General features: G+C 44.0%; 1 protein-coding gene across 1 annotated transcript in view; it reads left to right on the top strand.

The window, feature by feature from the left end:
- SMARCC1 (SWI/SNF related, matrix associated, actin dependent regulator of chromatin subfamily c member 1) overlaps nucleotides 1-21,964 on the top strand; it is a 131,023-nt gene that overhangs the window by 31,030 nt on the left and 78,029 nt on the right. The window contains exons 8-14 of the mRNA XM_063122327.1: nucleotides 426-501; nucleotides 4,022-4,153; nucleotides 6,019-6,143; nucleotides 11,553-11,677; nucleotides 15,062-15,121; nucleotides 16,727-16,764; nucleotides 18,568-18,689. Coding sequence (XP_062978397.1) covers nucleotides 426-501; nucleotides 4,022-4,153; nucleotides 6,019-6,143; nucleotides 11,553-11,677; nucleotides 15,062-15,121; nucleotides 16,727-16,764; nucleotides 18,568-18,689 — 678 coding nt within the window. The remainder of the gene's footprint in view (nucleotides 1-425; nucleotides 502-4,021; nucleotides 4,154-6,018; nucleotides 6,144-11,552; nucleotides 11,678-15,061; nucleotides 15,122-16,726; nucleotides 16,765-18,567; nucleotides 18,690-21,964) is intronic.

Below are 21,964 nucleotides of genomic sequence, written 5' to 3'. Positions count from 1 at the left end.
CAATGGGTGTTTTTTTTTTAGGGGGGTATTTAGGTTGGTTTTTGGGGGCCTACGTTTGGTTTTGCAGGTGATGTTTTGAACCATCTGTTATTGAGAGAAGTAAATATGCAAAAAATGGAGATCTTGAGAAATCCACACTGAAAATGGAAGTATATTACTCTCATAATTGGCTGAAACCTTCTACCTGCTACACAGACACACGTTATGTTCCTTTGAGAAAGTTGTTTGCTCTGTGGTTGCTGGGTTCTTTAAAGTGAGTAGCTGTTCCATTGAAGCGGAGGCTGAGAACAGCTTTTACTGAGATGCTGAGTTTCTCTTGCCTTGTCAAAGAATAGATCAATTATACATACATCGGCACTTATTTAAACACTGTGATTCCAGTTTTCATGCAATCTGACACATTTCATCTTCACTTTTCCTTCAAGCTATGACACTTGGGTTCATTCTACTGATATAGAAGCAGAAATTGAAGAACCTCCTATTCCAGAAAAACCATGGAAGGTGAGAGTATGTTCTTCTCACAATTGCTCTGAAGTGATAATAGTTTCAGAATATTCCACTCCCATGTGTAGTTGTTGTTGAAAGTATACAATATGTTGTTTCACGCATGCAAAGTAAGAATGGTGGCAAATACTAGATTTAGAATTACTACCTCCCTTACAAAAGCCAACTCTGTGAGAAAGAAAGTCAGCCAGCGATAGAGGTGAAGCAGAAAAAGTCCCTTTTATTTGTTTACTAATTTATTTATTTATTTATTTATTTTATTACATTTATATACTGCCCCACAGCCGAAGCTCTCTGGGCGGTTTACAACATTAAAAATAGTAAACATTAAAAGTATACAATTTTTTTTAAAAAAACATAAAAACAGTATAAAAACAGTATCCATTTAAAAACAACAATTCTGGGGTCCATTAAAAACAAATTTAACGTTGTTAAATGCTGTTAAAATGCCTGGGAGAAGAGAAAAGTCTTGACCTGGCGCCGAAAAGATAACAACGTAATGAGAGTATTTGTTTATCACAATAATCCAAATGATGTACAAGCAATATTAAATCAAGCCAATATTTTTAAACCGCGTTGCAAAACAGCACAAAGCACATATGTAGAAAGTACGGAGAGGAGCAGTTAAAATTCAGCCTTTTAACTTCTGCTGCAAAGTTTTTGAAAATGTTCATGCAGCAGAAACTAAGTAAAGATATATCTTGGAAGAGAGGCTCTCGCAGCTGGGATGTTACCACCAAGGAAGCTCTACTGTGCATTCCTCTTGTTCGTGTATCTGAAATATTGGGACAGAGAGGGCGTCCCTGAATGATAATGCTATTAATGTATAGAGTAATGTATATAGAAGAAGATCTTCCAGTAGTCATGATGCTCAAAGCATTTTTTTTTTTTTACTTGATTTGAGCCTAGAAGCATTTTGGGAATTCGTGTGATATAATTTCTGCAGCCCATTGCTATAAGAAGTAAGCTGCAGAGTTTTGCACCAGGTTTAGTCTTACAAGTTATGTCTCAAGGTGCAGCGTTATCTGTCCTGGTTGAAGGAATAGTGCCTGGTAGTTGTGGGAAATGGTCATGGCTAAAATGATATCGTCTAAAGATGTGCCTGGGAATTTGTGCCTCTCGATAAAGCTCTGCATCCAGAGGCATCCCATTCTCTTGTGGCGGCTTCCTTGTCTGAAGGAGGGCTGGTTAATTTTTATGCAGGCGCTGCGGACTGCAACTGCTTCCAGTCAGGAGGCCTCTTGCAGCCATTGAACTGGAACGCATTTGCATCTTCTTTCTGCAGGGAGTGTCAGAAAGACACCCGAGAGAAGGGAAGGGATAGAAACCTCTGTTCTTTCCTGGTGTAGAGATAAAATGAAAGCAAGGCAGGAGAGATGTATCCGGACTTCAGCACTGCATAAGTTATCGCATCAGCACTGCAATCTTGAAATGTTCCTCCATAAATCATTATTTTTTCAAGGATATAATAAATTGGTAAATGTATTTTATTGTATTACAAACACTTGTTGTTTTAAGGGCTGCCCTTTCTTTTAAAAGCCGCTAATACTGGAAGTAAGAACTTGCTTGTTAGGCAGGAGGAGGTCAGTTTGATTAAAGTTTTGGAGCACATACTAATTATGACAAGATCTGTAATTTCCTGGGGTCTGTTGAACATAGAGGCAGAACAACACTGGCAGCCTTATTAATGCCTTTGGAACGATTAGAGGTCTTTGTGCAGTGCCATAGTTTGGGGCTGATTTCGTTTGCCGAGAGAAAATAAGGAAACCGTTACAATAGAAGTGTTTCTTTTCAGATAATTGCTCTACTTATTTGTGTGACAACATGAAACATTCTTCACAGATTCATTAATTCGTTTGCCTACCATCAGCAGACGAGTGTTGTGTGACGAGAATTAAGGTGAAGGTGCAAAGCAGATGGCTGGTTCAGTGCAGTGGGAAGACTGGGCTCGCTTTACCTGATGATGCCTTATCAACTGCTCTCGAACTCCCCATCTTAGAAAAGCAAAAGGAATTTGAAAACGTTCACTTTTGCAGTAGATTATAGGCAAGAAAGTTGTCCAGAGGGAGATGCTGCCCCATTTCCCCATGCCTGTTGCCCCCTCTCTGACACTGAACTGAGTATGGTAGACTGTCCCCACCTAAACCGTATGAACAGGCACAGTTTCCTTCTAATCAGGAACATCTCCCCAGTCTTCTCATCCTGAATGTAAGTAGAAGCAGTAGAAGCAATGTTAGGAAGGGAGGAAGTTGGCTTGTACTGAGTCATTTCCTTGGTCTAGCAAGCTCAATATTGCCAACACTGACTGGCAGCAGCTGTCCAGGGTTTCAAGCAGGAAATGTTTGTAGCCCTACTGTGGAGATGCTGAGAATCAAACCTCCTGGGACCTTCTGCATGCCAAGCAGGTGTTCTACCACTGAGCTGAGGCCCCTCCCACTCTGAGCTAGAATGGATGTGTTCCAGGGTCTCCCTAAATAGTCTGTTCTACAACTGTAAATGCATTTTGTTGAACAACACAGCTACACAGCAGAATTTCTAAATTTTAGTTGTTCAGTGCCTTTAGTTCTCACAAGTTCAGTCATAAATAAAGGCTATAGTTCAGACATTGCCAACAAGTAGTAGCCTCTGTTAGTAGCAACTGAGAAATGTTATAGTGTTTTACTCTGTACAGCACCATGTACATTGATGGTGCTATATAAATAATAATAATAATAATAATAATAATAATAATAGTAATAGTCTTGGTAAAGTGGTGATAGAATTTACAGTCATACCAGTAGATGCAAGTCGAGTTCAGGCCGGAGCTGCTTCCATCTGGATCCTGCAGAGGCCGTCAGCGCAAGTTGATTTTCGAGCACTAGCAGTTTCCATTTTGTAACTACAGTTGCTTTTGACCTCTTCCTGCCTGATCACCGCATCCACCAGTCTTGGTGCCAAAGACCTGCAGGCGCTTTTAGAAGAGATACCTTGAGGGCAGAGAGAATGGCTTTATATACAGAATGTGGGGAGACCTGCTGGGAGAGATTCGCCAACTTAACAGTCTTTCTGAATTTATAAAGGCTATAAAGACTGCTCTTCCGGCAGGCCTACCCAGTCTAATTTTAAGATGTCTGGCTGTTATTTTAATAATGTATTAGTTTTATATGTTTTTAATCAGTTTTATGTATTTTATTTTATTTTTTGTGTTATTGTTCCAGAGGGAGAGGCGGGTAATAAATAAATAAAATTATTATTGTTGTTGTTGTTGTTGTTATTATTATTATTATATTAAGCCACTGGACAGGATTTAGACAGAAGTGGGGAGAGGAGACAAAATGTAGTGTGACAGAAGTAAGGAATGCCACTGTCCTCAATGAGGCTTCTTACGTGGCTTCATAAAGCAGATAGCAATCAGCCAACCATTTGTAAGCACATATTTTCAAATTCAGAGGCGATTCTCTGTCCAGAAATTCACTCTTTGTGGCAACATCATCTTGAGGGGATTATTCTGAATATGTAATTTCATTTGCCGTTGTAGGTTCATGCCAAATGGATTCTGGACACAGATGTGTTCAATGAATGGATGAATGAAGAAGATTATGAGGTGGATGAGAACAAGAAGCTAGTCAGCTTTCGCCAGCGAATCTATATGAATATGAAGAGTGAAGAAGTAAGACTTCTCTGCTTCTTGTAGTGGATCATGCACTGTTGGACAGCAGGATCTATTCTCTGTATTGCTTCTTTGACTCAGAGCTATTGTACTTAGGGTGGCTGAATCTCCAGGAATGGCAGTGTCCTCCTGGAATTAGCGTGGGGCGTGCATCTATGACTTGAATTTTCTCTGGAAGAGTAAGGCAGCAATCTTAAGTGGAGCTGGCTCAGGGGCAGTCAGGAGGCAGTTCTGATGACCCTACATTTACCCACCTGTTTCCCAACTTCTGTCTGCTGGAACTGAGAGAATGGTTTTTCATCTGTCCTTTTGCCTGGATTCTTTTGAATTTTTGGGGGTTCCTTTTATGGGGTCAATTTTTACGATCAGCTGTATGTGTGCCAGAGTTTCAGCCTAGCCTTCTCCCTGGCATGCACTTGAGGGAATTCTTTTGTGGAGAGCGTGCATTCTGCTGTCTGCAACCTCAAGGGAGTACAAACCTCATCTGCTGTCTGCCTCAACTATGCCTGTGTGCCTAAGGGTCACAGATGCGTGCCTAAAGGCCTGGCATATGCCTGGTTCTGAGCAGGCATATTGAGGTCACAAATGCTGATCTGGAAAAATCATGTCATGCTCCCCAACTTTATCTAAATTTTTAGGACTGAATACTGGCCTTCCCTTTTCAGTAACATACCACTTCCCCAGCCTTGAGATTAATGGAGAGGATCGCCATACGTGTGTCAGAGTTTTGGGCTGAGCCAGGGGCGTTCCACTCTGAGTCCAAAGCACTAGAGTGTTTGGATAAAGGTATATATTCAATAATTTTATGGATGGTTTGAATGTGTGGAGGCAGTTTTCCCAGAGGATATTTAAGGATAGATGGTGGCCTGAGGCATTTTCAAAACTGGATTTTTAACCTTTTGGAATGCTTAGGAATGCCAAACAGTGAAGGAAGTTCAATTAAGTTTAATTGAGAAATTAAAAATAATTACACTATGCCGTGAATGTTTTAGAAATGTGTATATATACATGTGCAATGTATCAGAAATGTAATATTCTATAACATAAGGACTTAATGCGGTAACAAACCCAGTAGGATCTGTAAGTGATATAATTAAAATACTGAATTTAAGGAATGATACGACTGTGTGCAAGATTAACTACAGGGAAAAAATGGAATAGTATGATATAAGCAATATATTTAAACAAATCACACACTTCATGATTCAAATTCCTGCATCAAGCAGGGGGTTGGTCTCGATGGCCTTATAGGCCCCTTCCAACTCTACTATTCTATGAAATAAAAAATAGAAGAAGGTGAAACATCACCAAACTGCCAGACTGGAATGTGGGAGAGGAGAAGAGAGATCAGGAGCAGTCACAGCATTATTCTGGGTTTTCTTCCCATCCCACCTTAGTTGGGGGAATGTTGTTGTGTGTGTGTGTGTGAAGCATAGAACCACAGAATAGCAGAGTTGGAAGGGGCCTACAAGCCCATCGAGTCCAACCCCCTGCTCCATGCAGGAATCCACCCTACAGCATCCCTGACAGATGGTTGTCCGGCTGCCTCTTGAAGGCCTCTAGTGTGGGAGAGCCCACCACCTCCCTAGGTAACTGGTTCCATTGTCGTACTGCTCTAACAGTCAGGAAGTTTTTCCTGATGTCCAGCCGGAATCTGGCTTCCTTTAACTTGAGCCCGTTATTCCGTGTCCTGCACTCTGGGAGGATCGAGAAGAGATCCTGGCCCTTTCAAAGTAGTGGCAGCCTCTTCCTGCAGACGTATGTGAATGGCAAAGGCAGTAAAACTGGGCAGAGCAGGGCTAGGTGGGTTATGTTGACCACAGCAACAGGATGACTGGAGCTGGCAACTTTTATTTTCTGAACAGCCGGTCCGTAGCCCTGAACGGCGAGACAGGAAGGCTGCCGCAGGTGCCAGAAAAAGGAAGCACTCTCCTTCTCCGCCACCTCCTCCCACCCCAGTGGAATCGAGGAAAAAAGCTGGAAAGAAGGGGTAAGTAGGCTGAGGCTCCTGAGGCTTGGGATGATCTCTCTTTCTGGACTGTTTAGGGGAGAGGAGGAGAGAGATGAAGCAGCAGCTCAACTTGACTCAACGTTTGCAACGGCCCGCTAACATGCCGTCTCCTCGAGTGGATTGCATGAATCTTTAATGCTGCATATTGAGCTTCCTTCCTTGATCATCCAAGGGGAATGTGCCTCCTGCCAGTGGAAGCAGACTTGGTGCAGTCATTACTTCCAGTCTAATGACTGCTTCACAGTCGACCTGCGGAGACCATTAATAAGCAAATTCATGTTTTTTATATGGCAAAGTCTGTCAGGATGTAACTTGATTAGCTTAATACAATTGTCAAATTATGCAGCTGCTAAACCTAAATAGAGTTGGGTTTTTTTGGTAGAAGCTTAATTTAAACAATTGCATGGCGCATCATTTATATTTAAATTTATAGGCTGCTTTTATGCCATATTCTTAATGTGAATTGGCTAGGATAGCAGCCTGTTCGTGGTGATTAAGGGTGCCTATGGGATGTAGCATTCCCTAAAGTAACCAAGGCTGTTGAGGGCTTTAAAAGTCAAAAAGAGCACCTTGAATATAATCCAATCATGAGTGGGTAGCCAGCAGAGATCATATATCTGGTTCTGGAATCAAACCTAGATAAAAACTGTACTGCCACATTCCAGACCAGCAGAATTTTCCACACTGTTTTCAGGGATATCCCTATGTACAATGCATTGTAGTAGTCAATTTAATAGTTTTATAGAGCATGGCAGACAGGTACAACTGTTATGCAGAATATCTCCTGATTATGGCTGTCCCACAGACTTCATGAAAACACCAGAAGCAGTCCTAAGCTGCTAACCTGATTTGTAAGGAGGTGTGTGACCCCCATCCAGAACTGGCACATTCCTCACATCCGGGTCTGCACTGTGTTGCCCCCCTTGCCCTCCTGTCAACATCTCTTTTGGATCACTGACCTTAAGCAGTCATGTGAAGAGGCACTGTTGCCAGCTGCCTTTATGAGTTCTCTACTGCAGGATCCTCTAAACATGGGCATAACGTGGATCAGTGAGCCAGGAATTCTCATAAAGCCATTTCAAAATAATCTGGATCCATTAATTGGGGCAGGAGCAGCCATCTTAACTAGCCATCCTAACTTTAATTTTTGTGAACCGCTGAGAGAGCTCCGGCTATTGGGTGGAATAGAAATGTAATAAATAAATAAATAAATAGTCCATCACCCCTGCAGAGGGTCAGAAACACAATAAGCCCCGTCTTATCCAGGTACTGATGGTGACTATAACAAAGGAGAAACTGTAGGCCCTCAGTCACCTCTTTTTGTCCGGTACAAAAACAACAACAACTGTATGACTCTTGTTCATACTTGTTCAGTATAAAAATGTAATAAATAAATAAATAAATAATAAATTGTTCGGCCTGTGGCAGCCATGAATTCATGAGCTGAACCTATCAAGGGGGCCTTGTTTGGTCCCCCACCCCACCCAAGCTTATAAGCCTGGGAGTCCACAGCACCACAGCACTGGCTATCTCAGGGAGACTTAAGCAGCCGGGTGGTTGGTACAGGACAGCAACAGAACCCTTATTCTTTCCTGATTGCCCAGCACCAGGTACACACACTCAAAATGAATTGTGACTTACACTGAGCGCTTGGCAAGAGTGATTGTATCCTTTGGGGCCACAGCAAACCCTCCCTTCATTTCCACTGACTCTGTATTGGGAGTAGCTGGGTTCAAGCAGATTCCCTGCCTCATCCCACCAGGTATCAATAATTCGCACCAGAGCAAACCTTTAGATTATATCATGAATTACTGGTTCAATGGGTATAAGAAAATAGAAAGACAACTATCATGGATGGCTTTTTCTATCAAAATAAAAGGTAGCCTACTCTCATCCTGCAAAACGTTCCTTTTAAGAACGTATCCTCCACTCTTACTCGGCATACCCAAATTAATATGCCAAGGGCTCAAAGTTAACTTTAATTCCCAAGTTCCATGCGACAACATTTTAAATACAAAAATTCTATACTCAAAGCCTCTGTTGGATATAAAAGCCCAAATGGAATGAAGTGACAAAGTCTCAGGATGTTGAAAAATATATATAGTTTCATTTCTTGAAGAAGCCCAATGCATTTCAGCAGTGTGCGTGTGTGTATATTTATTATGTGTGTGTGTGCATCTGTATGTGTATATATATGGGCCTTTTTGGGGGTCTATATTTGGCAGGGGTGGGGGGAATGCCTGCAGAGATCTCTGAAAATATATGTCGCAAGATTGCTCTTGGAGCCCTTTCCTTTCAGAGGTCTCTGCAAGAATTTTAAATGAATGTTGACCCCTGAAGAAGGTTCAGGTATATATGAAACAGGGCTGAAACATGTTGGGCTATTCCAAGGAATAAAACTCTATGTTTTGAATGTCCTGAGCCATTGTCTCTTCATTCCAATGGGCTATTCTACATGTTCTCCAGTTCGGTTTGACCCCAGGTCTAAAGGGCCAGTGTCTCCCCCCACCCCCAGCAACCTGCTTGACAGCACGGCCTCCAGCAAGGCACTCGGTTTTACAGGACCAGCTGCATGTTTGCCCTATCAAACACGGTCCAGAGCGCAAGTGATATTTTGGTGTTAACGGTGGGGTGGGTGAATGCACTCACCTGAGCTGTCTTGCTGTGTTCTTGTGTTGGGATGATTAAGGCAAGGGTACTGAACTTCAACCTCTCCACTCTCCCAATACTGAATCACTCACATCAGCCCTCTTATGGCTGTGCAAGGTTTCCGTCTAAATTAATTTACTCTTGCTGTGGAAGATAAATTGAATTACGCTTGGGAACCATGTCCAGTGAATACCTTGCGTAGCTAAAAGGTTGCAATAAAGGATTATGAGGGCTCTTCAGCCCTCTTCAGGCATTTAATTTTTGTAAGCATGGAAGGCAACAGGGAATCACACTCTGGTTCAGCTCCTTCCGCCACATCTCTGTCACAGTTCAATGCAGTTACAGAGCTCCATGAGAGTGACGACACGCAGCTCTGTCTCCTTTTCATTATCATCAGGTGAGGCTGTGGGTGTGCAAGATGGGGGCCTGGCTGCAACAATGGGCAGGATGAGGGCTGATAAACTGAAGCTCAGTCCGGACAAGTCCGAGATGCTTTTAGTGGGTGGCCAGTTGAATGGTGTTCAGGCTGTTCTCGATGGGGTTGCACTCCCCCTGAAGGAGCCGGTTCATAGCTAGGGTTTTCCCCCTAGATCCATTACTGTCCTTTGAGGCTTGAGGCTCAGGCCTAAGCAATGTGGAGTGTCTTCTATCAGCACCAACTATTGATTCAGCTAATCACCTATCTGGACAGAGATAAGCTGGCTTCAGTAGCTTATGCTCTGGTAACCTTCACGTTAGATTACTGCAGTGTGCTCTATGTGGGGATCACTTTCAAGATGGTTCAGAAACTGCAGCTTGTGCAAAATACAGCAGCCAGTTTGATAATGGGCACCTGAAGATCTGAGTATATAACACGGATTCTGGCCTGTTTGCACTGGCTGCCTACATGTTTCGAAGCCCAGTTTAAGGTGCTGGCTCAGGGCTGCAATTCTTGATGGAGCAACTTTTCTAGTATGAATCTACCTGTGCCCTATGATCAACACCTGAGGGCCCTTCTGCAGGTGCCTCTTCAGAAGGAAGTTCAGGGGATGACAGCAAAGCAGAGGGACTTTTTGGTATTGGCCTCCTCGTTGTGGAATGCTCTCCCCAGTGAGATCTGCCTGGTGCCAACACGGTTATCTTTTCAGTGCTAGGATAAGAGTTTCTTCTGTTCCTTGGCACGCAACGGTGTTAATGAATCCGTTGACTGTGGGCTCGTCTACACCAAGCAGGATATCCCACTATGAAAGTGGTATACAAAAGGCAGGAGCCACACCGCTGCTTTATAGCGGTATTGAAGTGCACTGACAACTGTTGGGGCCCATAACACATACCACTTTTGGAACACTTCCATAGTGTTCTATCCTGCTTGGTGTAGATGTGTCAGGGGTCTCAACAGTTGTCAGTGCACTTCCGTTCCACTATAGAGCAGTAGCGTACATCCTGCAGTGCACTTCAATGCCGCTATAAAACAGTAGTGTGGCTCCTGCCTTTTATATACCACTTTCATACCGCTTTCATAGTGGAATAGCCTGCTTGGTGTAGATGAGCCCTGTGTTTATAGTTGTCGCTGTTTTAGCTGTTGTATATGGTTATATTTTGCTGTATGTTTTAATTTTATCACCAGCCTTTTTTTGAAAACGGCATCTAAGAAATTTAATAAATACTAATAACATATAACAGTCATAACCCTTGATCTGATCCAGCATGGCTCTTGACGTTCTTATGAAAGTGATCATGACATGGAATGGTCGACATGTAGTTTTCACACTTTCTGTGAGGCAAGTGTGAAAGGTTTGGAACAGCCCATCTTGTAGCCATAGTGGAGTGGTACAACAGAGGGTCAGATATTGCCTTGGGCAATATCTCTGCCCCAGAGATTTCCCATGCAAGCATTGGCTTTGTGGCTCCTCCTTTACCAACCTGCCTGATCACTGAGGTCGTTGGAGGGCCTGCTCCTCGTGGCTCCACATAGACCAGTGGTTCTCAACCTTCCTCAACCCTTTAATACAGTTCCTCATGTTGTGGTGACCCCCCAACCATAAAATTATTTTCGTTGCTACTTCATAACTGTAATTTTGCTACTGTTATGAATCATAATGCAAATATCTGATATGCAGGATGTATTTTCATTGTTACAAATTGAACATAATTAAATATGTGTTTTCCGATGGTCTTAGGCGACCCCTGTGAAAGGGTCGTTCGACCCCCAAAGGGGTTGTGACCCACAGGTTGAGAACCGCTAACATAGACCTTTGGCCTGATTGGAATCCACCAGGAGAAGAGCCTTTAGTGTGGTGGCTCCTTCTCCGTTGAACTCTCTGCCCCTAGAGGACAGGCAGGCACCAACACTAAGATGCTTCCGGCGCCTCCTGAAAACAACTGTTTTCAGAAGCCTTCCTCAACTTGACTACCCACTGTTTTTCTGCTTCCTTTGCTTTTAAATTGAACAATTTTAATTTGCTTTTTAAATCTTCTCTCCTTTGCTCTTTACACCTATATTCACTGCTCTAGAATCTGTGTTAGATAATTGAGTGGTATATAAATATTGTAAGCCTATGCGGCAGGGTCTTGCTATTTACTGTTTTACTCTGTACAGCACCATGTACATTGATGGTGCTATATAAATAAATAATAATAATAATAATAAATAAATAATAAATAAATGTGTAGGTGAGGCACAGTATTGTGATAGCACAGAATGTAGCTGATCCAGATAATGGTGAGGGAATACGGCTATTTGTGGTTAATTTGTCGTAGGCAAGCAAGTCTCTATGGGAAACGGCGAGGGCAAAAGGAAGACGATGAGCAAGAAGACGTTACCAAGGACATGGAGGATCCAATCCCAGTGCCTAACATAGAAGAAGTGGTGCTGCCTAAAAACGGTACGGTGTTCCATATTAACCTCAGGTCTCAGCTATGTCTGACGTCCATACTGTGTCTTGCTCCCAGACTTCCATAAGCTTTCAAGCTCTGCGTTGATCTGATACTGTTTGGTTGTTATTTCTGGATAGTCTTGCTGGAACAGTCCTCTACATGGAGCCATTCACTGTGTTTAAATCCACTCAGTGAATGACTTGAGTTTCAGCGACCGCTTTCACGGGTCTTGGTCCATTCTTGTTGTGTGTGCAGAGGCGCCCCCATAAGGGCCCTGCTCTCACTCCTCGGAGTTCACGTGCTTTGCCGCCACGTTAGTAGGACTGAATCTCGAGCCCCTAATCGTTTCAACGGTTGTTTTGAACATTAAAGGCCAAGCTTTGTTTTACCCATTTGAAAGTAAATGTTCACCTTAAGCATTTTAAAGCGACGGTTTTAAGTCCCAGCTTGAGTTGATCTGCTGCACAGTGTCTGGTTCAGCATCCAGGCCTCCTATTCCTGAATCTCTCCTTCCAGCCAGTTCTCCTCCTATCCAGCTCTTCCCTTTCTCTGCTAAACTGCCATTCTGTCTGCATTTTCAGACCTCTCACTGGTTCACGGTTAAGGGATCAGCCCATTCCCCTGAGATCTTCCCTTCCCCCAGCTGATGAGTCCCTAGCTACTAACACATTGAACGTATTGGGGAATTGCATTTGGCTTTTCTTATGCACTAGCTCCTGGAGAGACAAATACATTTGCTCAGCACAGTGTATGTTGAAAACAAGGGCTGCCATAATACTTCACAGTGGGCTTGGAGCTGCATGTTTGGTTTGTGAAGGCGCCAAGAGTTATCTACCTTCAACAGTTTAGCCTGGAGAAGCGAAGATTGAGGGGAGACATGACAGCACTCTTCAAATACTTGACAGGTTGTCACCCAGAGGAGGGCCAGGATCTCTTCTCGATCCTCCCAGAGTGCAGGACACGGAATAACGGGCTCAAGTTAAAGGAAGCCAGATTCCGGCTGGACATCAGGAAACACTTCCTGACTGTTAGAGCAGTACAACAATGGAACCCATGACCTAGGGAGACTGTGGGCTCTCCCACACTAGAGGCCTTCAAGAGGCAGCTGGACAAGCATCTGTCAGGGATGCTTTAGGGTGGATTCCTGCATTGAGCAGGGGGTTGGACTTGATGGCCTTGTAAGTCCCTTCCAACTCTGCTATTCTATGATTCTATGTTTAGCACAAAATGGAACCAAGGCAAGAGTGGCTCTGAGGAATTTGTGTAGCAGCAGGCAAAACGTCATCTCTCAGTTCGGCATGAGGGTTGAGTCTCACCTATTGCCCAGGAAAAGAACAATTTACAGGATAGACAAGAATAAAAAACTAGGTGCTGCTAATTCACAAAGGAATCTTGCAAGAAAGCAACATAGTTTTGGCTGTTGGCTGACAGCCGTGCCCTCCTGGGCTTGCAGGGGGCATAGCTTCAGTTGACCTCTTCTGAACTGCAGTTGAGTGATCAGCAAAGTGAACAATTAATTTAGCATATTACAGGCGCAGATATGCAGGAATCTTGCTTCCACGCTGATGGCCATGGTCTCCTCCTCCTTGCTGTCCTGACAAGCTGGAGCGAGGCGGCAGCTCCTGCTTCTTCCTTTGCTATCATGCGTTACTGTTTAATCCCGATACCGTGCCCTTGCGGGCCCTCCCGTTTTGCCTGTAAGCACGGAATTTAAGAAGTGACTCATGAGGCTAGCAAAGGAGGAGTGCGGCATGAATGCACTGCTGAGGCTCAGGTCTGCAGCACAGCCTGCTTCTTCCACATTGCGTGGCACTTCAGTCCCAAGCCACTAAACAGCAAGAAGTGCGCTCTTGAAGCTACGGCCTGTCACTGCAAAGGCTTTCTCTGTGTACTGCAAGCGTGACAGGCTGCTGCTCTCGACGGTATGTCTTAGAAGTTGCACAGGGGCAGGGGGCAGTCAGAGGCCAAGATGTTTAGCGGCCTCTGCCCTGAAGTTCTGGGAAATGGCCTTGACAGTCAGCGTTCCATTAAAGAAGTTGCTTTTCAAAGTAGCCAACGAAAGCAAGTGTGACTAGAAGGTTTTGATGAATTTCCTAAAGGCTCCTTAAGGATGTGGAGTTCTGCAATAGTAGGGCAGCCTCACCAGAAATTGCTATATGTGTAGAGCTGCAAACAAGCTGGGCTTAGGCCATCAGGCCACTGTCACGTGGCCTCCACATGTGTAGTCCGTCCTAAGTCAGTACCAGTCTGGACTATTATTATTATTATTATTTATTTATATAGCACCAGAATAGTAGAGTTGGAAGGGGCCTACAAGGCCATCGAGTCCAACCCCCTGCGCAATGCAGGAATCCACCCTAAAGCATCCCTGACAGATGGTGGTCCAGCTGCCTCTTGAAGGCCTCTAGTGTGGTAGAGCCCACCACCTCCCTAGGTAACTGGTTCCATTGTCGTACTGCTCTAACAGTCAGGAAGTTTTTCCTGATGTCCAGCTGGAATCTGGCTTCCTTTAACTTGAGCCCATTATTCCGTGTCCTGCACTCTAGGAGGATCAAGAAGAGATCCTGGCCCTCCTCTGTGTGACAACCTTTTAAGTATTTGAAGAGTGCTCTCATGTCTCCCCTTAATCTTCACTTCTCCAGGCTAAACATGCCCAGTTCTTTCAGTCTCTCTTCATAGGGCTTTGTTTCCAGACCCCTGATCATCCTGGTTGCCCTCCTCTGAACACGCTCCAGCTTGTCTGCGTGCTTCTTGAATTGTGGAGCCCAGAACTGGACGCAGTACATAATGGGTATGTTGATTGGAGCGAGGGATAGACAACAGGAATCCTGCTGGTTGATCCTGGGCCAGACACTGTCTCTCAGCCCAATCTAGTATTACAGCTTACAGTGCTGAAGATAAAATGGAATAACCTTTCTGACCTCTTTATCAGATGAGGGGGTGGGGTGGGGGAATCAACTGAATACAAAGTAAATTTGTTAGTTTTTGATGTTACTTTTTCTGTGCCAATCCAGATAGTGGGTAAGTTCTTGGATCTGCTTTCTGTGAATGAAAGGGCTCTGCTCATGGAAGGTGCCTCTGCCTGATTTTCGGGAATCCCCCTTCTCTTCTCCCTCCCCCCCTCGGCAGCACAGGTCATCCTATTAAGGGTCCCCCACCGCTCTGTGTAGCATTTTCTGAGCAACACTTGAAGCTGCTGTGGAACTGGCAGGGAAGTCCGCTTCCCTCAGCCCAGGTACATGTACCTAAATCTAGATCCAGTCTGCCTTCATAGCCGTATGGCTGGCTGTAGGGTGAGTCGGGATGTGACTAGACTGGCAGCGTATCAGCCCCATTCCGTGTTATAGGAGAGGATGCACAGCTTAACTGATTTCCAATCTTTAATTTTACAGTAAATCCAAAGAAAGACAGTGAAAACACTCCAGTGAAAGGAGGAACAGTAGCAGACCTAGGTATGACCACACTCTTTTCCTTGGTTTTTGATTAAACATTCTCCCCTCTTCTTTAAGGCATATTTTCCTGGTTTTTGTAACTCCGTCTGTTCCAGGGGTGTATAAGAGCAATTTTCTGTAGCGACTGATCCTTATTCCAGTCAGGGTTTTCATTCTAAAGAAGGAAGCAGAAGAAAACGGTCTCCCAAAGGCTGCCAAACAACTGTCATCCATTGTCACTTTTTTTTGGTAACTGCCTTTTGCTGTTAGGCATTTAAAAATGGTGGGGGAGGGACGTGTCCCTGCTAAAATAGCTGACAAAATGCAATGGCAAGTCTTTTTATGTCCTGTCTGGCTGAAACAATGCTCAGGGCAGCTCACAGTTCCCTAAAACAGTGCTGCTCACGCTAACTGAACCGACGTAACTTGTCTGACATTTACAAATCACAGCCTCACAAAATAAACTGGCACTTTTAACTCACCTTCTTCTAAAGCAGGAGCGAGTAATTTATGGCCAACAATTCCCATCAGCCCTAGTCAGCATAGCCAATGGTAAGGGATGACGGGAGTTGTAGGCCAAAACATTTCGGAGGGCCACAAGTTGCCCACCCATGTTCTAAAGATTTGGTTAAGAACCAAATCTTTTTGATGAAAACAAACCAGGTAAAATGTTTGCAAGAAGGCCTTCTACTGCTTCCCTAAATATCTGCGGATTGTGGCTGGGGCGCGTGCTTCTAGGCACAGTGTTAATAGATCTGCGGCCACAACTTGAAAAGGCCCTGCATTGCAACCCCACCTGCTTTATTTTCTGGAGGGGCTGCCTCTCCTACTGCTGTTAATGGGCTCATAGCGGGAGAGGCATTGCCCAGAAGATGGTAGATCAGGCCAGGTAAGGCGTCGCAAGAACCTGCCTCGGACTTCATTTGGGCATCTCTCTCCTGCTCCCCACAGGGCCGCTAATCCTTACAATGGCCCCTGTAGGCAGAGTTCCTTTTCCAACAGACGGGGTTGTTTACGTCCGCCAACATGAGCTGTCCAGCATGGCTCTTCTTATGAAGGCTTTTAATAATTATGAGGACACGGTGTTCCCATCTGCAGCGCTTACTCTCAACTTTCCTCTGTTGACAGACTCAGCATTGGTTAAGACATAGGATTATGCTGCAACAATGGCTTGGGCAGATTTTTCTTCTCCTATCCTTGCTCCAAACATTGCCCTGTTGACATTCAGTCATTCCATCTATTTCCAGCGTTCAGGCTGTGTGTCCCGTAGCCAAAACAGCACCACCCATGCACTGGAGGGAGGAATCACCAGGCTTGGGGAATGCTTTTGTTTGTAGTAGTACAGAAAGTACAAAAAAATATTTTGACCAACCTGCCACCACACACACAAACACACACACGCACAAAAGTTACCAAAGACTGCTGATCATGCTCCGTAGCCATAGAATAGTGCATGATAGGTAGCAGGACAAATAAAAACCAGGAGTGGAGTGGCTGGAAGCCAGAACAGGGGGCGCTCCATGCTGCACCTTTTTCTCACAGGTCCCATTTTTTATTCTATAATTGTAAAGGAGTGGTTAGTTGCCTGGATGAGTTGAATTTCCCCTCTCTCTTCTTGCCTTACAGATGAGCAGGATGAGGAGACAGTGGCTACAGGAGGAAAGGTAAGAGCCAGCTCTTCATTTAGAGGAGAATGCTTAGGAAATGAACTCATTACCTGCCTTCCAGAGTTGTAAGTTCATAGTTCTCAACATGGAAGTTTAATGCTGTATTTGGACGGAGGGGAGGTTCTTCTGTCCAGGGTTGCTTCTGTCAAGGATGCTTTAGGGTGGATTCCTGCATTGAGCAGGGGGTTGGACTCAATGGCCTTGTAGGCCCCTTCCAACTCTGCTATTCTATGATTCTTGGCTTAACTGAAGTTTGTGGGGCTTGGTATTCTCTGGCAGGAGTTCAGTGGCAACTTTAAAAGCAAATTCTTCCTTTCCCCCTCAGTTGTACAAAATTTGTAGCTGTAAAGATGCTCAAGATTTCCCTATAGCTTCACATTCCACACACACCGCCCCCGGAGGTTGACTTGCCAATTCCTAAGTGGGTGTTTACCAGAGAAGGGGTCTGTCTTTTTGCTGCTGCTGCTGCTGCTGCCACTTTAAAAAATGCACATGTCTCCCAGGAAGCTCAATGGCTGTGTGAACTTGCCTGGGCCAATCAAATAGGGAAGGGAAGGAATTAGTTGTTTCATTTCTTCACCTTGCTGCCCCACTGTAGGCATTCTTTGCTGTGCTCTGGATGTCCTCATGAGTTTTTATTTATTTATTTATTTATTTATTTAGAGTATTTTTATCCCGCACCTCAGCCAAAAGGCTCTTGGAGCGGCTTACAATGTATCAATAAAGAAGACAGTCCCTACGCTCAGGCTTACATTCTAAAAAAAGACATGACACATAAGGAAAAGTGGATGGGGAGGGAAGAGGGAGAAAATAAAAAGAAATTAAGGAGACTGTTTAGGCTGGTGGGAAGGCCCTGCTCCGTCCTCTCATCTCCCAATAGAGGGGCAAACCAACAGCTCCTTCTTCCCCACATGGTGAAGATGTTAGCCCTGGGGGTGGGGGTTCCAACTGAAGCAGGCTCTGATGGTCCCTGCCTGCTCCAGTTTCCCTCGCATCTTCTTCCCCACAGGGAATGTACCATTTTTACCATGACACTGTGAAAGGCCAGAAACCCTGGATTCATCTCTGGTTAAAGGATCTGGGTCTTGGTTACTTGACTTTAACCTCTAGGCTTTCCAGTCCCTTCCAACTTACAGCTGTATCTACTGCTTCTTACCAATAGCTCGATCAAAGCACTGGGCAATCACAGGGAAACAGAATATTCTAGAAATATCAACGTAAGAAGCATTTATTAGGTACAGGAATCAGAAAGAAAACGCAACAGTGTTTAACAAAGTGGTCATTTCGCTGACATAGCACCTGTTGGCAAAAGGAAGAAACTTTACTCAGACAAAACTTCTTAACAACTGATTACTCATCATGAAGCTCCAGTAAAAAGAACCTTTGTTTATATTGTCAGTAACCGGCCACATAAGCAGTTGAGAGCAAGGAGTCAAAAGTGGAGTCAAGGGTTTTGTGTCTCAGTGAAGTTATGGAAATGGTTTGTAAATGTTTAATTTTATCTGGTTTATCCCCCTGGAGCACTCACAAAGGAGAGCTCCAGCCAATTGCTAGCTTAAACATGTAATTTAATCTCCGTGGCACACAAATGCTTGCTCCTTGGAGCAGTCCTTTATAGGTGTCCCATGCAATCCCATTATACCTTTCCTCAGGGACAAATGGCTTCAACAGGTTGGTTCTGTCTTGTTACACAAATTGGGTTGAATGTTAGCCTAATGGTAACTAGTTCTCCCTTTTTGTGTGTGCAGTCTTCAGCCAATTGCTAATTTCCAAAATAACTCTGTGTCTTTCTTCCTTCAGGAAGATGAAGATCCCAACAAAGGTGACCAGAACCGCTCAATAGATACAGGAGAAGACAATGTCACAGAACAGACTAATCACATTATTATCCCCAGCTATGCATCCTGGTTTGACTATAACTGGTAAGTTCCCAGCCTTTGGCAATCAATATGGCTGTTTTTAAAGTTGAGATAAATACGAAATGATTATGCAGAATAAGCATAGATGCAGCGTTTCTTACAAACAATTCTAGACAAAAGATCATTTGTCCTGGGTCTAACCTGGGAATAGTAAACTCGGTTAAATTTATTTATTTTATTTATTAAAACATTTCTATCCTGCCCTATATCACTAGGATCTCAGGGCAGCGTTCAGATAAAATATACACAGCTAAAAAAATCATTAAATTGTTAAATTAAAACCAGTAGAAAAAAATAAAACCAATAAAACCAATTAAAGTGATGTGTGACTAAAGTTAATTCCTGGCCACCTTGCCTTCTGTCTCGATAAGGATGGGCCAAGACCAATTTACGGTTGTGGATGCTACTCTTCGTTTGATGGCAAGGCCAATGGATTTTTGTGTTATTCGTTTTCCCCTTGCAGATTTAATCATTATAAAGTTTCCAAATACTAGTTTAAATCATATAAAGGCAGGTTTAGTCTAACAGCTTCCTGACTGGAAGGACTGTTCATTAATGGCGCAAACTGCTTAGAGAAGTGATAGACTCTCTCTTCTTGCAGGTGTTCCGATGGGTTGGGTAGATACCATACAAAGATTCTTTAGTAGTGGTGGTGGTGGTGATGAGAGCAGTAAAATGTAGGTGTAGCACCACCAGCCCTCCGATCTCTCTCGCGCACACACGCATACATACATCATTCTCTGATCCACATACCATTCGTACACATGCGCGCAAAAGATGCCTTCATGCAGCAGTTAGAGGGAGACTTGTTTCAAGGCCGCTTGCTAGCACGAGGGAGATGGGACAGTTTTCAAGAACACAGTATGAGGGTTGGGGACGGGTTAACCCTCCCCTTGTACTGCAGTTCCAGCAAAGAGCGCACACACCCCTCTTGCGTGGCAGCATGGCTTGAAAAAAAGACTCCCAGTGACTCCTAATAGCAGTTGTGGGAGCAGAGAGAAGGAAATATTCTTCTCCTCCTCCCCCCCTCCAAGCTGCAATCTCAGTGATGGTCCCCACCCTGTGTGGCAACCACTTCTAGGGAAAATCTCTCATGGCTTCCAGTGGGAGCTTTTCAAAAGCATCATTGCCACGTTGCATGGGATGAGGACCAGCCTTCAGCTGGAACGGAAGGCTCTGGCAGGACCCTAGTTCCCCCCCCCCCGGTGCTTTTTATATGGAAGGTGCTGTGCTTTTGGTTACAAGTCGGACTAGATAAACCGTCGCTCGTCTGCCCTTTGGAACTGATGCTATGAAATAGAACCCATCCTATTGCTCTGCATCCTATTCTGTAGTCAAGCTGGTGTGGTGAGGTCATGTTCCCAGCTACAGCAATCTCTTCAGTGCTTAATCTATGTTATGTGTCAGGCCTTGGAACCTGAGTCCTCCCAGACTGTCCATTTTCTTAGAGTGGTTTATCTTTGTACACATGTACACTTCTGAAAGTCAGAGTAGACCGTCACTGTTCACTGAAGTTGCCATAGCAAAGCCCTCACTGTGGGATTGGGATATATCAAGTAGATTTTTGTGTGTGGTTTTTTTTACTCCATCTTGATTCCTTTCTAGGAAATTGAATGGTGCACTTGAATGCCCACCCCCAGTTTTGAACAACATTTTTGCTTCCTCTGTGCCATGGGACTCAACTTCCTCGCACAGTTTTTGAAGGAGGAATAAAATTATGCCTGCGAATTTTCTCGGCCCTGAAGTGTGCTGCTCTGACGTATAGAGACGCAGCTACTTTAATAGCTGTCTGGGGAAAGTATTTTCGTATCCGAAGCATGCTTAAACACTCGTAACTAGGCTAGACACTACCCTCAAATGGAATGCAAATTGGCCTAGTATAATTGCCGTTCTGAGACTTGCGTCACTTTGCTGGCAGAAAGGAGGAGGAATTTTTGCGTCCGTGTCTGCCTGCTCGCCCTCACTTCAGCAGTGCATCTTTTAAATGTTAAATACGATGCTTCAGCAGTCAGACACTGCGTGCCAGATTTAGTATTCCTTTTCTTCATAAGGGTAGAATGTTTAGGTGTCTTTGCTGGTTACTTGCCATTTTTAATTGTTTTTCATTTCAGTTTGTTGTGGTAGGAAAAAAATATTTATTTATTTAAAATAATTTTGACTCGCTTTTCCTGTAATAAGTCTCCAAAGTGCTATACAAACAAATTAAAACATAAAGCAGTTGCATTCATAAAAGCCAGCTACTACAAATAAAATAAATACACACAGCAGCTGCAACAATAAAACCATGCTCAATTCAGGCGTCATGCCAAACTGTAGATTATGATATCTGTAGTTTAGACCCCAACGCTGTAATTTGGCATTCCGTACACAGGGAAGAATCCAACGGTCTGCTGGCGCTGTTAATATTGCACTAGCATGAAACAACATGCAACTTCAATAGCGCTTGCTATAACACAGTGGATTTCTGGGAAACATTACACTAGCAAATGGTGAAACAGTATAATTATTTTATGTTTTTATTTATTGTAAAATTTTTAACAAAACTAAAAGATGAATTTTGGGGTCATCCAATGAAGCTATTTGGCAGGAGATTCAGATCAGGCAAAAGGAAGTAATTCTTCACATGGTGCATAGTTAACTTATGGAATTTGACTTTAAGAGGAATAGTAGATTTACTATTCTACGATTGGTAGAAGGGGCCTACAAGGCCATCGAGTCCAACCCCCTGCTCAATGTAGGAATCCACCTTAAAGCATACCTGACAGATGGTTGACCAGCTGCCTCTTGAAGGCCTCTAGTGTGGGAGAGACCACGGCATCCCTAGGTCACTGATTCCATTGTCGTACTGCTCTAACAGTCAGGACGTTTTTCCTGATGTCCAGCTGGAATCTGGCTTCCTTTAACTTGAGCCCGTTATTCTGTGTCCTGCGCTCTGGGAGGATCGAGAAGAGATCCTGGTCCTCCTCTGTGTGACAACCTTTCAAGTATTTGAAGAGTGCTCTCATGTCTCCCCTCAATCTTCTCTTCTCCAGGCTAAACATGCCCAGTTCTTTCAGTCTCTCTTCATAGGGCTTTATTTCATCCTGGTTAGACAAATCCATGGAGGACAAGGCTGCCAGTCTTGATGGCTATACACAACCTTCCAAATCAGTATGCCTCTCATATGAGCTGCTGAGAAATGTCAGCCGGGAAGGGCTCTTGCTTTCCCAATGACATGTGGTTGGGCCACCAAGGGAAACAGGAGGCTGGACTAGATGGGTCTTTGGTTTCATCCAGTA

Source organism: Elgaria multicarinata, chromosome 1 (assembly GCF_023053635.1).
Source record: "Elgaria multicarinata webbii isolate HBS135686 ecotype San Diego chromosome 1, rElgMul1.1.pri, whole genome shotgun sequence".
Lineage (NCBI taxonomy): Eukaryota > Metazoa > Chordata > Lepidosauria > Squamata > Anguidae > Elgaria > Elgaria multicarinata.
This window is presented reverse-complemented; position numbering and strand designations above follow the sequence as displayed.